We start from the raw sequence: 16110 nt of genomic DNA, 5'->3' as shown, positions 1-16110 counted from the left end.
TACCATATTTATTCACCTTCTTCTTGGCCTATCACACCTCCTCCCACCATCAAACTTGCCAAGATATTCCCTTTTTACTATTCAATTCACATTCATTCTCTCCAGGCGCCAATGCCACCTAAGCATACTCTCTTTGAATCTGGTGTCCACAGATTTCCTTATGCCAAGTTTTTCAAGAACCACATTAACCAAACAGTAGTAGCAGTACTGGTGATGATGGTGGTGGTGGTGGTGGTGGTGGTGGTAGTAGCAGCAGTAGTAGTAGTAGTAGTAGTAGTAATGGTGGTGGTGGTAGTGGCAGTGGTAGTTGTAGTAGTAGTAGTACCAGTGGTGGTGGTAATGGCAGGGGTGGTAGTAGTAATAGTAGCAGTATTAGTAGTAGTACCAGTGGTGGTGGTAGTGGCAGTGGTGGTAGTAGTAGTGGTAGTAGTAGCAGTAATAGTAGCAGTAGTAGTAGTAGTAGTGCAACCCAGGTCTGTCTGGCTGAACAGACCCATCAACCACAGGCTAGCAACTGCCTCTACGTGGTCACTCTGTGCAGTGAAACAATGTTCCCTTGCAGTGGAAAACACCTCACCACAATGAGGTGCAGGGGAGAGGGTGGAAGTCTGGTTCCTGCATAACATTGTATTTGCATCTCTCCATCCAGCCAACAGACTCCACATCACCCCACTGTTTGATTATATGGTTACCATTCAGCATTGGAAGTGATTTTCTGATTTACAGAAAACCATTATGCTTGTCGCTCAGTGTAGAATTACCTTGGGATGAAGTAGGCAGCATACCATCATGTACAGATGATGGCACAACCAATTATCACCTCAGCCAAACAGCATCACTCACAAACCCTCACCAGACATTCATCCCACACAAACTGTCTTTCCACCTACACAACAAAACACACAATCCACAATGCCATTATTGTAATGAAGTCACTCACAACACATTTACTAACTTCATGCACCTCACTTTCACAACAGATAATCCATCAATTTATCCTTAACAAAATATCGCTAGGAGTGTCTGGCTGAAGGGGCTAGTTTCCTGTACTCCACTGGGTTCATGTCATGATAAGCCTAGAGCCAAAGCAACAATAACACTTGATAAGCCTGGAGCCAAAGCAACAAAAACACACAACTTTTCAAATATGAGTAATATTCTTCCATCCGAAGTATTTCAAAACAATGTGATATCAAGACATTTTCAAGGCATATTTCTGCCTTCATAAACTCACTGAGGGTAGAAAAGTTAAAGAGAGGCTGCGATGGCCAAGTGTAGTCATGGTAGGTGGTATTATAAATAACTCTGATGCGCAGCAGGTATAAGGTGGCTGGCCTCAGTCCAGTGATGTTGGTGAGGTGTGTCTGTCCTGCTGAGGTCTGTTCAAGCCCAAGCGACTGCCAGGTTGTCTGTCCTTGTGCTATATACTGGAACTGGTGGAAAGAAAATACAGGTACATGATATTAAAATTAATGCTGGACTAACAAGATTCCTGAACATGTATCACTGTATTTGAAACTACACAAGTGGCTGGCAATACTAACTAAGAACCTACTCAGCACAATAAGTAATCAAGACAAAGGACACCTTTGATAGCTGCATCCACCTTTGATATATTGTAAGTGGAAACAAATAATTATTTACAGGGGAGGCAGAGAGGCAAATCCTAGGAGTCCCACCCTCTACAAATTTTGGTCAAGGTGAAAGTCTACGACCATACAATGTTACATTTGCCTGCTTAAAACTATGTATTTCCTTGGGGCAGTCCCCCTCATGGGAGATGGGCATCAGGGCCCCACTCTGCCTGAAATGTAGCTGGGATGAATATCAACCAATATGCAAAATTCTGAGTTCCTACATTAACCATGACCATGCATTAAGGCTGCGACCTGCTTCTCCCCCCCACATGAGCTGTGGCCTTTGAGATCTTAACACAGCATAAAACGTTCCAATAAAAGTCTACTATTGTACAAAATTTCATGTTCTTACACACATACACACACACACACACACACACACACACACAAGATAAACAAGATTGAGAGAATACAAAGAACGGCAACCAAGATGGTCCCCAGTCTTACAGATCTGTCGTACAGAGAGAGGCTGGAAAAGCTGGATTTGCCTTCCTTAGAAGAAAGGAGAAAGAGAGGCGACATGATTGCAGTGTTCAGGACCATGATGGGAGTAGATAAAATTGACAAAGAAGATCTGTTTTTATGGGATAAGAGAGTAACAAGAGGACACGGGATGAAACTGAGGAAGCCAAGCTGCTTGGAGGATATCAAGAAATATAGTTTTCCTTATAGATGTATAGACCTGTGGAATAACCTGGATAAAGAGATCGTCCAGTCTAAAAACTTAAACGAGTTTAAAGCTAAATTTGACTTATTGAGAAACAGAGACGGGACTCCACGAGCGTAACTCATTTCCTGTATATCACAATTAGGTAAATACACAAAAGCACTGTTACCCTCCTGGGAGCCATCCCCCTCCCTCTGGAGGTTTCATCCTACCTAAAACATGGCTGCAGTAAACACCAACCAATAACAAAATTTCATGTTCCTAGTTGAAAACTATGGCAGTGTACATTGGTTTGGCCTAGACCACTGGGGGCCATCCCCTTTTCCATGAGGGGCAACCCTCAGTAATTCCATCCTTCTCAAATGGCAGAGGTGAATTCATTTTCATTTTCATTTTTGAAGGCTCCAACCTGCATGCATGAGTTGGCCTCCGGCACCTAATGGCAGCTCTCCATGCTGCTCGAACTCTGGCAGCTTCACTATTTAGTCCCTTAACCTTGAGGTTACACTCAATGACCTCATCCCAGGCCATTTTCTGTCTGCTTCTTGCAACCCTACCCCCAATTTTAACACTTCTCACATTCTGCACCCAATTATCATCCCCCATCCTCTCCACATGCCCAAACCATCTCAATCTACCTCTCCTCATCACAACACCAATACACTTCAGTCCCATCCTACCTCTCAAATCTTCCATTGAAAACCTAGTCCCCCATGCCTTGCACTCAAGGACTCACTGCTCATCCAACTAATCAATGTCATTTCTGTATGTTAAGTCAGCAAATATCCTCTTCCTTTTCTACCCAGATCTCATTACCATACAGCAATCACTTGTTCTTCCAGACATAATAGAGCCAAAGACATGTCCAGATAGTGGTAACATCAGGATAACGAACACTATTCCCCCTACTATACCCAGACCCAACCTATATCCAACCTCTAACCTATCTGTACAATACCTCTGCATACTTTGGCTGTGTTTGCCAGTCATTCAGGATGTTTAGATATCAAAACACACGTAGGAATATCTAAAGTAATGCTAAACACCAAGAAAACCATGAAAAAAAAAAAAAAAAATTAAAACCAAAACACACCTTACCTAAATACTATTCTATGTACAGTACTCCTAATTTTGGCGCTGTTTTCAGGTCAACTTGGCATATTTAGATATCAAAACACTCACAGGAATATCCAAAGTAACGCTAAACACCAAGAAAACCATGGGGGAAAAAAAAAAAAAAAACAGCAAAAACCAAAAAACACCCTAGCTATACACTACTGTATATACAGTACCCCTCCTAATTTTGGCACTGTTTTCAGGTCAATCTGCCATATTCAGACATCATAATACACATAGGAATATCCAAAATAATGCTAAACACTGAGAAAACCATTTAAAAAAAAAAAAATGAAAACCAAAAAACACCATACCTATACACAACTGTATGTACAATACCCCTCTGAACTTTAGCAGTTTTCAGGTCAATCTGCCATATTTAGGCATCAAAACACACATAGGAACATCCAAGGCAATGTTTAAAAAAAAAAAAAACACTGAAAGCCAAAAAAAAAAAAAAAAAAAACACCCTACTTATACACCACTGAAAGTACAATACCCCCTCCTAGTTTTGGCACTGTTTTCCAATCATTCTGCCACAGTGAGACACCAAAACACACACAGGATTATCCATATTAATGATAAACATCAAGAATACAATGTATAAACAACAAAGATTCACAAAAATCCTGAAGGCGGCCTGAAAATCAGTTAGCTGTGACAAGTACTGTAATTGCTCTTGGAGCTCAAAAAAAATTCCACAGCCAAATATGCTACCGGAAATTGATTACGCTGGTATAAATGGTATACCATCATCTTCGCTGGTATTTATAATATAAGAAAAGCTAATAAAACCACAAAAAACTGAAATGCAGTGAGAACAAAGTGTTCAGGAGTAAAACTCACTTTCAGATAACTTCCTATCATCCTTGTGCAAAATTCTACAGGCATCTTCCAAGAGTTAAACATATGGGTTTTGCAAAATCTCAATACAACCATTAGTAGTTGAACAAATCACAAAAAAATGTGAAAACTCATGAGTCAGTGTTATCACCACAAAGGAGGGTAGGGACTGAGGGAGTGAGGGGGGAGCCGGGAGGGTATGGAGGAGGGACGGGAGGGGGAGAAAACCGAGGCTGTGGGCAGGATTTTCACCCTGCTGTCACAAGACAGATGGGTGTTTTTATGGTACATTTGCTTGTGGCTTGTGGTCTATTAGACACCCAGTGGCCATGTGGAAATACAAATCCTGGTGACCAGGTGAATTTGGACGTTCAGCAGAGAGGCAGACGGCCGCTGTCACCGAATATGTACTCGTGGCTTGCAATCTGTCTTACAATCTCAGTGGCAGTTAGGAAAGACTCAGCCTGGTGGCCGTGTGGCTTTGGACATTCAGTGGGGATGCATACAAACAGTTTGACACTGCTTGTGGGTTACAGTCATATTACTCTGTTGCTGGAGGTTCGTTTGGAGTGATCGGACAAGCACACAACTTTGACCATTCAGTAAAGGGCCGGATGGATATTTTAGCTCTGGTTGTGGGTTACGGCCTACTCCCCACTCACGGCTCGAGCCCAGCAGCCATGATACCATATGTCTGAACATGTCAGCTGGCCGGCCGAAGTTCTCGGAGACTTTTACATCCACATAACAGCAAGTAAATTCTGATAACTGTTTCATAGAGCCATGGTCCAGCATTCGGATAATGAACATGTCTTGATACTGCACATCCGGACAAATAAGGAACTACTGTACACTCCTAACACATGCCACATACAAAGATCCCTTAGCACGGAGGGAGAGTTCTCTCGATGTCAGGAGTGGCAACAACTCTCTGAACTTCTTCCAACCACTCCTCACTCTAGCCATGGAGCTAGCTAACTGCCCCACCTCCAGCACGTAACAAGTTTCCCAAATAAGAAAACCCTTCCACATACTCAAGAGACTCACCAGCAAGTTCAATCCTTTCTCACCTAACAATCTCCACCTGCTCTCCCCGACACACCGCACACATGAAATCAGTACAGGTTTTATCTCGCAGTCTACCTCTAATACCACTACATCTCTTATGCACCCACTTACCACAAACACTGCATAAGATGGAATTACTTCCCACCCCCTTGTGACAAATCGCATATGGCCACTCTCCCTTTTCTTTGACAGTACCATCCCCAGCCTTAGATACCATCAATTTTGTTTTATCTGCATTTACTCTTAAGCCCTTGTGCCCCATACCATCTCTCCACTTCCTAAATCTTTTCTCTGCCTCCTTTTCATTCTCTGCAATCAACACCAACTCATCAGTATACAACATCTCTCAAGGGATGAAGCTTTTTCATTGCCCACCTCACCAACTTCCTTGGGACTCTGTCAAAGGCTTCCAAATCAACAAAAACAAAGTACAGTTCCCTTTTCTTTCCTATTTATTTTTCCTGAAGCTGTCGCACAATGAATATGGCATCAGTGATCCCTTTGCCTGGCATAAACCCAAACTGCATCTCATCAATATTCACTCTTTCCCTAATCATATCTTCTAGAACTCTCTCCATTACCATCATTATCTGGTCTATAAGCTTTATGCCTCTATAATTTCCTCTTTCCAGGGCATCACCCTTCCACCTGTACACATTTACAATTACATTCTTCAGCCAATCATCTGGGACAACACACTCATCTATACAGTTTGAATTTATAACAATTACATTCTTCAGCCAATCATCTGGGACAACACACTCATCTAAACAGTTTGAATTTATTATTTTACTAAACATGGAGACAATACAAAAAGCAGCTTGCCAATTTGCATGAAACGAAACGTATGTAACGAATGTATAATTCCATCTATGACATATGGTTGTGGGACCTGGAGACTGACAAAAATGATGGAAAATAAACTAATCCATTCTCAGTGAGCAATGGAAAGGTCAATGTTGGGAATATCTTTAAGAGACAGGAAAAGATCAACTTGGGTGAGAGAGCAGACTAATGTCAAAGATATTACAAACATTATAAAAGAACAGAAATGGAGGTGGGCAGGTCATGTGGCAGGAATAAGGGATAACCGATGGAACATGAAGTTGACTGACTAGACACCAAGAGATTGTAAGCATAGCAGGAAAAGGTCAGACAGGAGGTGGAGAGATGAAATAGAGAAATTTGCAGGGAAAATATGGCAAATAATGGGTCAGTCAAGGAATTCATGAGAAGGTTAGGAGAGGCCTTTATTCTGCAGTGGACCTGTAATGGCTAATGATGATGATGAAGACGATGATGATGATGATACTATATATACATCAGGTTCGATACAGTGAGGATATAATGTTTATATATATATATATATATATATATATGTATTGTAGCAGCCGTGGCTCAGTGGGTTAGAGCGCTCCGCTCTGACCGAAGGGTCGGAGGATCGAATCCACCCAAGGGTCATTGGTAGACATCAGGAAGGGCATCCGGTCATAAAATGCTACACGCTCCAAGCCAAAGTCCTCTACCCAGGGGCAACGCCTTAGCCCTTATCCAAAAAAGGGGTACCTGGCGTAAAACTCATATATATATATATATATATATATATATATATATACAGTGCTCGTCAGAAGTATTCAGCGTTGTCCGCCGGGCGCGCAATACTTATGGCCAAAAAGAATCACCCATTTTTAGGGGTAAGAATTGAGCCACAAGTTTGAGCTCCGAGCATGACGTCACGGTAGCCTGGGGCCTTCTGACGCGCTGGTTGGTTCCCGCCTCAGTCGCCCACGGGCTGCCTGAGAGAGAGGAACTCCGCCGAGTGTCCCTCTCAAATTGCGCCATTTTTTACCGAGTGTCCCGCAGTGTTTTGGCCTTCAAAACTTTGTTATGGCACCTACCCGTGAACTATCGAGTGAAATCATATCCCAGATCATTGCTCTAAAGGAGGCAGGCCACCAGACAAAGGAAATTAGTGAATTGGTTGGTGTGGCACGATCGACACTGCGTCGTTGGTGTGCGCGGTTTCGGGAGGAAAACAGTGGTGAAGTTCCCACAAAGAAACCGAGGTCTGGTAGGCCTAGGAAAACTTCCCCAAGGTCTGTTAATGTTTTAAAACGTGCAGTGGAGTTTAATCCTCGTGTGAGTGCAAGGAAAATTAAGGAGAGCAACCCAGAAGTGTTTGGTGAGGTGTCAGTGAGAACAGTGTCTCGTAGGGTGCATGAGCTTGGTTACACAAGTCACAGGCCTGTGAAAAAGCCTCTTCTCTCTAGCAGCCAGAGAATTCGTAGGCTTGCCTTTGCTAACAAATATCTAAATTGGGGTGAGGAGCAATGGTTGTCAGTGTTGTGGTCTGATGAGGCAACGTTTAGTGTTACCTGTAACAGAGGAGCATGCAAAGGTAGTGACCCACTTGACCCACGGTATGTAGAAAGCACAGTTAAACATCCTGATTCACTCATAGTATGGGGTTGTTTTTCAGGGAAGGGTTTGGGGAAGCTTGTTGTACTTCCCAAGAACCTCAGAGTGAATCAGGATGTTTACCTGGAGCTTCTGTGTGATCATTTACCAGACTCCTTCGAGCTAACAGGTGCACGAGTGTTTCAGCAGGACGGTGCACCTGCTCACAAGGCCAAATCGGTCACCAATTGGCTTTGTGACTGCGAGGTATCATTCATGACAGACTGGCCAGGAAATAGCCCAGACCTCAACCCGATTGAAAACCTCTGGTACCTCGTAAAGAAGAGTCTCCAAGGGAAGGACGTGAGCTCTCTGCCTAAGCTGGAAGCCGCCATTCGTGACTCCTGGGACAAAATACCGCTCCAGCACCTCAGGAGCCTCGCCCTTTCACTTCCAAGACGTCTCAGGTCCGTGAAGAAACGTAAAGGCTACCCTATGAAGCACTAAAGGTAAATAAAATGCATTATTTATATGTTTTTTCAATGTTGAAAGGTTTGTTTCTCAGGAGGGACGCAGGGCGCTCCATACTTCTGACGAGCACTGTATATACACACACACACACATATGTAAGTGGTAGGTGGGGGCGCTCACCATCCACTCGGTCGATGTAGTGCTGCTTTGGGTGTCTGCCCTTTCCCCTCTTCCATCCTTCCTCTTCTGTCTTTCTTTCCTTCATTGTTTCCTCTTCCTTCTGCCTTTGGGTGACTTTACACTCCCTCTTCTGTCTTTCTCTCCTTCAGTCTTTCCTCTTCCTTCTGCCTATGGGTGACTCTACACTGAGTGACAAGCCAAATGGTTTCCTGTACACCAGGAAACCATTTACTATGTTGGGTGACAACCACATAACCAACTTTTGGCGCCTGGTGGCTAGGTGGGTAATTACAGTGCTCCAGTCGGACTGACCCGGTGAAGGTTTATATTCAAAGGGTGGTTGGGGCTGCTGTCTTTCTCTCCTTCAGTCTTTCCTCTTCCTTCAACCTATGGGTGACTCTACACTAAGTGACATGACAAATGGTTTCCTGTACACCAGGAAACCATTTACTATGTTGGGTGGCAACCATATAACCAACTTTTGGTGCCTAGTGGTTTAGTGGGTAATTACAATGCTCCAGTCAGACTGAGCCAGTGAAGGTTTATATTCAAGGGGTGGTTGGGGTTTAATGCTCATATAATGCCACTCAGGGATGAGTGAGGCTGGTCACTCTCATCTTATATGTCAGGACCAACTTGCCTAACCCCGGGCTCCTATGCTCCTCATGGGATAACGTAGGATTGGATGATGGATGGATGGAACAATTAGCCAGAAGTTTACCCACCACTGAGAGGAAGGTGACCCTGACCTCTGGTCTCCCATAGCATTCCTTAATTTGCTCTTTCAACCGAGAAGTGGTTGCCAACAAGTCTGTGACCTGGTGAGATGTTGGCTCACCTGGTTGGACAGGTATGGGTTCCTCCTGAACTTCGTCATCGTTGACTTGTCTGTCTGCCTCCAACATCTCCTAAATAGTCAGTTCAGGCTGCCATTCAGCAATGATTTCCTGGCATTCAGACTCTTGCATGTCAACAAACCCTGGTGCTGGGACAGAGCGAGCTGCCTCAACTGCATCTTGGAGAACAATATCATCCCGCTGCCTGTCCTCACCAACCTCAATAGTTGGAAACAGTGGCTTCCAAGCATGAAGGACTGTTGCCGTGTTCACACTTTTCCAGGTAACGACAATTCTGTCAACAGCGTTTCTAATGTTGAGCTTCTGCCAGAACGCACTGATGGTGATAACATCACAAGTGAGGGGTTCTATGGTGGAGGTTCCCACGTTGCCAGGCGAGGGTGGTAAGGTGGGAGCAGATGGTCCAGCAGGTAAGGAGACATCCATATGTATGTCAGCATCTTTCACCTGAATTTGCTGAAGCTTCTCCAGCGAATCTGTCTCTTGGCATAGGTCATTACGTAGTACAGCAGCTTCACATTACAAATGATCTCCTGGTCAAGGGGTTGCAGTAGGGATGTGGTTTGGTGCGAGAAACACTACCTCCACATTAGGGTGACGACCAACCAGAAACTCAGAATGGCCATGTGGATTATCCAGGAGTAAAAGAATCTTTAAAGTCCAGGTTTTATTTTTGACAATAAGCCCTAGCACTCGGGACAAATTGTTTGTCGAACCAGTCCATGGTAATGGGTATTGTCACCCATGCACTGGGACTGGAGGTCCAGTAAACATTTAACTTTGACATAACTGAGTGTTTGTGAGCTCTGGGGCGGGCTGCTCTGTGCACCACTAAGGGCTTCATCATGCAGTCACCCGTTGCATTGCAGGAAAACAACACTGTCACACAGTCTTTTGATGTTTTCACATCTTTGGCTTCTTTTTTCTTGTGTGGCAATGTATGTCATTTTGGGGGCCCTTAAAAAAAAAAAAAAAAAAAAGTTTCACCACAGTTAAACATTTGATCCATGGTGTAATCACCCTCTGCAACAATGCTTTGCAAGACTGCAGGAAAAACTTTTGCAGCTTCAGTATTAGCTGAGCCAGCTTCACCCTGATAAACTGAAAATATCACCCTGCAACGTCCTTTGAAACCATTGATTCAATCAATGGAAGCATGGAAGGAATGTAGATTGTCAATATGGTTTTTTCATGCAACAGCCTGGTGACAGAGACATGCCTGGGTCATCATCTCAGGCCCAAAGATGTTACGGTTTCTCCTGGCCACCCACTCCCTCAGACAATGTTCAGTTACAAGAAGGAGTCTGTTTCTTTCAGAGGTTAAACTAAATGCATATCCAATCGAGCAAAGAGAAAATAAACTCACATTAGCACTCATTGCATCATGGTTCTTTTTAACTGAACACACTGTTGATTCTGGGGCAATTAAATCACTTCACAGTATCAAATGTTCTAGTTCCACTGTCCAGCATGGCTAGTATACCACACTTATCTTTTAGAGAATATTTCTTTTTACTCACACCTTTACGGTACTTCCAGGTACCCTTGCCCTTCCTTGAACCCTCGGCACTGCAGTCACTCATTATGTAATCGTAAAACATGTTACACAACATGCGAACTAGAGACTCAAGAAAGTCCTGTGAGCGTGAGATCACAACGATACAAAGTGTCGCAGGATGTGACATCACGAACATGGTGACAGTCGCCGTTAACAAGTAAATGAGGAGATGCATTTGTGTGCAATCACTCGCCGCCGGGGACTGCAAAACTCTCAGTAAAATCACGAGACTCCTTCCAGAGGAACATTCCATTGCATCATGAAACTGCCATTCGTGAAAGTATATTTCGCAAAACTAGTGAGTGCACTGTATATAAATATATACAGTATAAGAATCTCAGGATGCTACATATTCAGTTGCAACATAGTTCATCTACCTTAATTATGCAGAAAATTTGCATCATATTTCCCACAGTTTTATGGCAAAGACATTAATCTGGCTATACAGCTCTTGTTATAGCTCAGTATGCAACGAGAAATGGCAATGCTATGCCAACTTATGGGGCACAGAGCACAGTGATGGATGAAAGGTTTATGGCATCCCTTCACAAATTATCCTTTGAAAGTATCTCTACTTCCCATCTCCATTTCATTTTAGCAGCATTCTTCCTGTCTTACCACCAAGGGTATACAATATACATAAATTTGATGTGACTGGTGGTGGCGACCATTATCCACTCACTAGATGTGATGCTGCCCACTTCTCCTGTCATCTTTATCATTTTATTTCTCTGTCTGCCCTCCTCTCTTCCTACTTCTCCTTTTTCTTCCTGTCACTTTTATTCCTCTTCTTTGCATTTCAGGTGGCTCTACACTTAGTGGTAAGCCTAATGGTTTCCTCTAACCCAAGAAACTATTTACAATACTGGGTGGTAACCAAATAACCAGACGAATGAGTGAAAAGGAGCCTATTGTGGTGCTCTTCTGGGTGAAGACGCAGATGTAGCATCCACCCTGGAACCAAGCCTCTACACTTTTCCCTGTGCCTTGCTGTAGTAAGGCACTGTCAACCACATGGAAACATCAATTCGCTGCACAGGATGACCCTGCAGGGACAGTTGCTTGCCTGTGGTTGATGGGTCAATTTGGTCAGACAGACTAGGGTTGATCAACGACAACCTAAATCTTAGGACCTAAATAAAAAATGTGATACATCCCCAATAAGCCTTTGACTTCAATGATAATTTCATCAAGATACTGTACAGTACCACCAGACAATATTATTCGGCCTATGGGACATACAGTACGGTACACTGTTGTGAAATGATTTGTGAAGGCTTTACCTAACCTCTCCATTCCAAATGTTCTACCCTATGCTGAACTGTCTGATGTTAAAAAGAATAGAAAGGAAAAAACTTTTACAGACTGAAGCAGAAACTTACAGCATGACGGACAACAGATCGATCCGAGGGAGCCTTCCAGCTGATCACTAGTGACCTTGCCCTTGCCTCATGTAACTTCATTTCAGGGAGCTGAGGTAAGGTGATGACAACTACCTTGGGACTGTCAATATCCACAAGCCGGTCTTTTGAGTATACACGCACCCAAACATCGTATTTTGTATTTGGTGACAATTTGCTGATGGTTGCATGAATCCATTGTGTCTGGTTAACCTGTGGAGGGCGTATGGGGCCTCTGGATGTCTCTCCCTCTTGCCAGTGAATTTCATATGCTTGCCCTGCCACTGCTTCAAAGCTGACATTGATTTCTTCAGGTGACACTGCTTCTGCTGTCACCCGGCCAACACTCTCCGGAGCTGGTCAACAGAGAAAGCGTATCTTGATCTTCATATCATTTGTCTACTTGCATATCTAATAATCTTCCTTACTTACAGATTTATCAGTTATTTACCAATCTCCAGATGACTATCTATTTCAGTAAAGATTATCATAAATGGCTGATATATCATTTATCTTTAATCTACTGAGGTATAAATCATCATCCTACACACGCACTCTATCATTTCAATATGTACAGATTCTGATATGAGCAAGTTGCTGGTCTAGGTGAGTACTCTACAGTTTAGGAGACTGTAAAAAGCATACACAGCATAAGAGGGAGGATGTGAATGAAGAAGATTGAAATGGAAAATAAAGGAGCTAAAGTAAATGGAGACCATCTAGGTAGTGCCTCCATACCTTTGGCTTTTGTCTTGAATACAGCAGTCGGTCCTGGGTGTGGAGGTTGGTTCATGCGGGTATTGTATATGGTCTCAGCAGCCGCACGAAACACATAGCGAGTGTAAGGCTCCAGCCCCTCCACCGTTATGACACGTTTCTGGCTTCTCTGTAACCAGGGTTGAAATCAGTTTTAGAAAAACATGACACACATTCTGGGTTTACAACTATCACATCTAATCACGCACATGCAAATTGCTTACAGAGATAAAGACGCAGACACAGACATAGCCACAGACACTGACACTAGCACTAAAACACCTGGATCTGAGGAGGGCTCTATCAATGAAGGTGTGCCACACAAATGGACACAAATGGTTGTTGTGATAAATGAAGATTACTGGAGGGGAGCATGGGAAACTGTTGAAATGGATGGAAAATTTGTTGGTAGGAAGACTTGGTAAGAATAGTTACAAGAGACAAGTTTTCACAATGAAGGAGTGTGACTTGTGAAATGCCATAGATTTCAGTGTTGGCCCCAATTATATATATATATATATATATATATATATATCTATATATATACAGTATATATGACATGCCAAAACAGCTGCATAGCTATATATCTGCTGATGATCCACCAATTAATAAAAGCATAAAAATTAACACTGTGAAGAGTTGCAAGATCATTTGGATTACATGCATAACTGAAGACAGGCTTGGAAAATGCAACAGAAACAAAAAACTGAAAGGAGAATTTGTGACATGAAACCTAGCTAGAATTATACTCGTATATTGGGACAGGACAGGAGACCTAAAAGTGACCATACAGGATGACCTATCATCAGAAAAGGAAATTATTGGGATCATTGGAGGGGCATACAGACTGCTGACCAAAATGAGGGTGTGTTTCAAGCACACTGGTAAATTAATACCTGTATTGACAAAGTTAACAGTGTCCATGATATGACTAATGGTCATGTGCTCTAACAAAAATGTAGAGACCATGATTTGCACTCAACATCAACTGACATGCTTAAATAATTGTGGATCCATACTCATGTGATCTCTGAATGCCAAAATTAGCAAGAGAAAAATGTGAAATGCTAGAAAATTATCCATAATCATATTCATATACAAATGATATAATGATTAGACTATAAAACCATTCCTCTTGTATCATCATGCTTATTAATCTCATCCCATGCCACAATTGTAAATAAGTACACAGACAAAATGTGGAATCCATCTGTGGAGTGCACCAGTCTTATAATGGTGGACTGCTATGATTATCGTTTAACCATACAGCCGTAAGATCAAAATATGCAACAGTATGAGCAGGGAACACTTCAAAGGTCACAATAATAATTGGGAAAACATAATGAGGATGGCCACAAGAATGATACTATGCTTCAGAGCTGTCTTATTAGGAGAGGCTGGAGAAGGTGAAGGCACCAACTTAAGTGAGACAAAAGAGAGAGGAGATTTGATCATGAACCATAAGGATGTAAGAGAACTGGAAAAAGTGGACAGACAGCATATTTTTATGAAAGATGATGAAGAGCATGAAGATATATATTTCGGCTGAAGATAAGTAGATGTCTTCTATCTATCTATCTACTGCCAGATGCCTTAATCCCGTAAGGGGTGGCCACAAACAAATCGCCTCCATGTCGCCCTGTCCCCTGTCATTTCATTGCCCTGCTCCCGGCTCACACTCCCCTCTCTCATAAACCTCTCCACTCCATCCCTCCATCTCATCCTTGGCCTCCCCCTCCCTCTCCCCCCCCTCTACCTCGCTCACATACACTCTCCTTGTCAGTCTCTTGCTCTCCATCCTCACCACATGTCCAAACCACCTCAGTGTCTTTCTCCTAACACTTCCTATCACATCCACATCCACACCACAATGCTCCTTCACCTCCTCATTTGTCAGTCTGTCTCTCCATGTGACTCCACAGGCTCCTCTCAAATAACTCATTTCCACTGCTCTCACTTTTGACATCTGTCCCTCCAACAAGGTCCAAGCTTCGCTTTCATACATTAGAGTTGGTATCACAACACTGTCATATAGTAGCTTTTTTACTTCTATGCTCACTTCCCTGTTTCTTATCACTGCCTTCAAGGAACCAGCAACCTTTCTTCCCTGATGCACCCTTTCAAGCACTTCACCCTCCAAACTTCCATCCTTACTCATCACACTACCCAAGTACTTAAACATACTCACATTTTCCATTTCCTCCTCATCCAGTCTCACTGTACATTCACTGGCTTCACCTCTCTCAAAGACCATAACTTTACTCTTCCCTACATTCACCTTTAGATTCCGTTTCTTACACACTCTCCCAAACTCATCCACCATGCCTTGCAGCTCGCCTTTGTCTTCACTTAACAATGCAGTATCATCTGCAAACAACATTACAGGGAGTTTCCAAACACAGCCCTCTCTCACTAGGGACACTCCAACATCCACTGCCCTACCTTGTATCACTTTTATAACCTCATCCATGTACAGACTGAACAACCATGGAGACATGACACATCCCTGTTTTAATCCAGCCTTCAAACAGAAAAATTCACTCAGTTCACTATCCACACGCACTGCAGCCTTAGCATCCTCATACATACTCTTCACAGCATTCAACACCTTCCCATCTGCTCCATATATTCTTAATACTTTCCATAATCCTCGTCTATCCACCCTGTCATATGCTTTCTCCAAATCCATGAAGGCGGCATACAACTTCTTTCCCTTCTCTAGAAACTTTTCCAGTAAAGATCTAAGGATGAATATCTGATCCACACAACCTCTTCCCTTCCTGAAACCTCCCTGTTCTTCTCTAACAAATTCTTCTGTTACTTCCCTAACTCTGTCAATAAGTATACTTTTCCTATTACACTGAGAAGACAAATGCCCTCACGATTACCACAAATTTATTTTCCCCTTTTCCTTTGTACAGGAGAATAATTATACCTGACTTCCAACTATGTAAATGTCTTAATATTACAAATATTTTAGTTTCTGAAATTGATGCATAGATAACTGCAATAGTTTGGAGGGGTGAGTGGTGTAAGCAAAGTACATCCATGTGTTTAAAGCTAGACTGGATAAAAGCAGATGTGGTGACAGAACAACAAGAGCTCAGCTCAAATACTATATACCGGTATTCCAACTAGGTAAATACAATTAAATAAACAC

General features: G+C 42.8%; 1 protein-coding gene across 1 annotated transcript in view; it reads right to left on the bottom strand.

Annotated features, from left to right (window-relative positions):
- The window catches only part of sev (receptor protein-tyrosine kinase sevenless), a 212496-nt gene that overhangs the window by 25458 nt on the left and 170928 nt on the right, over positions 1-16110 (bottom strand). Inside the window, exons 29-31 of the mRNA XM_080272579.1 lie at positions 12933-13080; positions 12177-12550; positions 1235-1433 (exon numbers count right to left, since the gene is read on the bottom strand). Of these exons, the coding sequence (XP_080128705.1) occupies positions 1235-1433; positions 12177-12550; positions 12933-13080 (721 nt within the window). The remainder of the gene's footprint in view (positions 1-1234; positions 1434-12176; positions 12551-12932; positions 13081-16110) is intronic.

The sequence above is a fragment of the Coenobita brevimanus genome, chromosome 1 (assembly GCF_032717465.1).
Source record: "Coenobita brevimanus isolate Jiangsu-jjx chromosome 1, ASM3271746v2, whole genome shotgun sequence".
NCBI lineage: Eukaryota > Metazoa > Arthropoda > Malacostraca > Decapoda > Coenobitidae > Coenobita > Coenobita brevimanus.
Note: the sequence above shows the minus strand (reverse complement) of the source record. Positions and strands in the feature narration are given on the sequence as shown.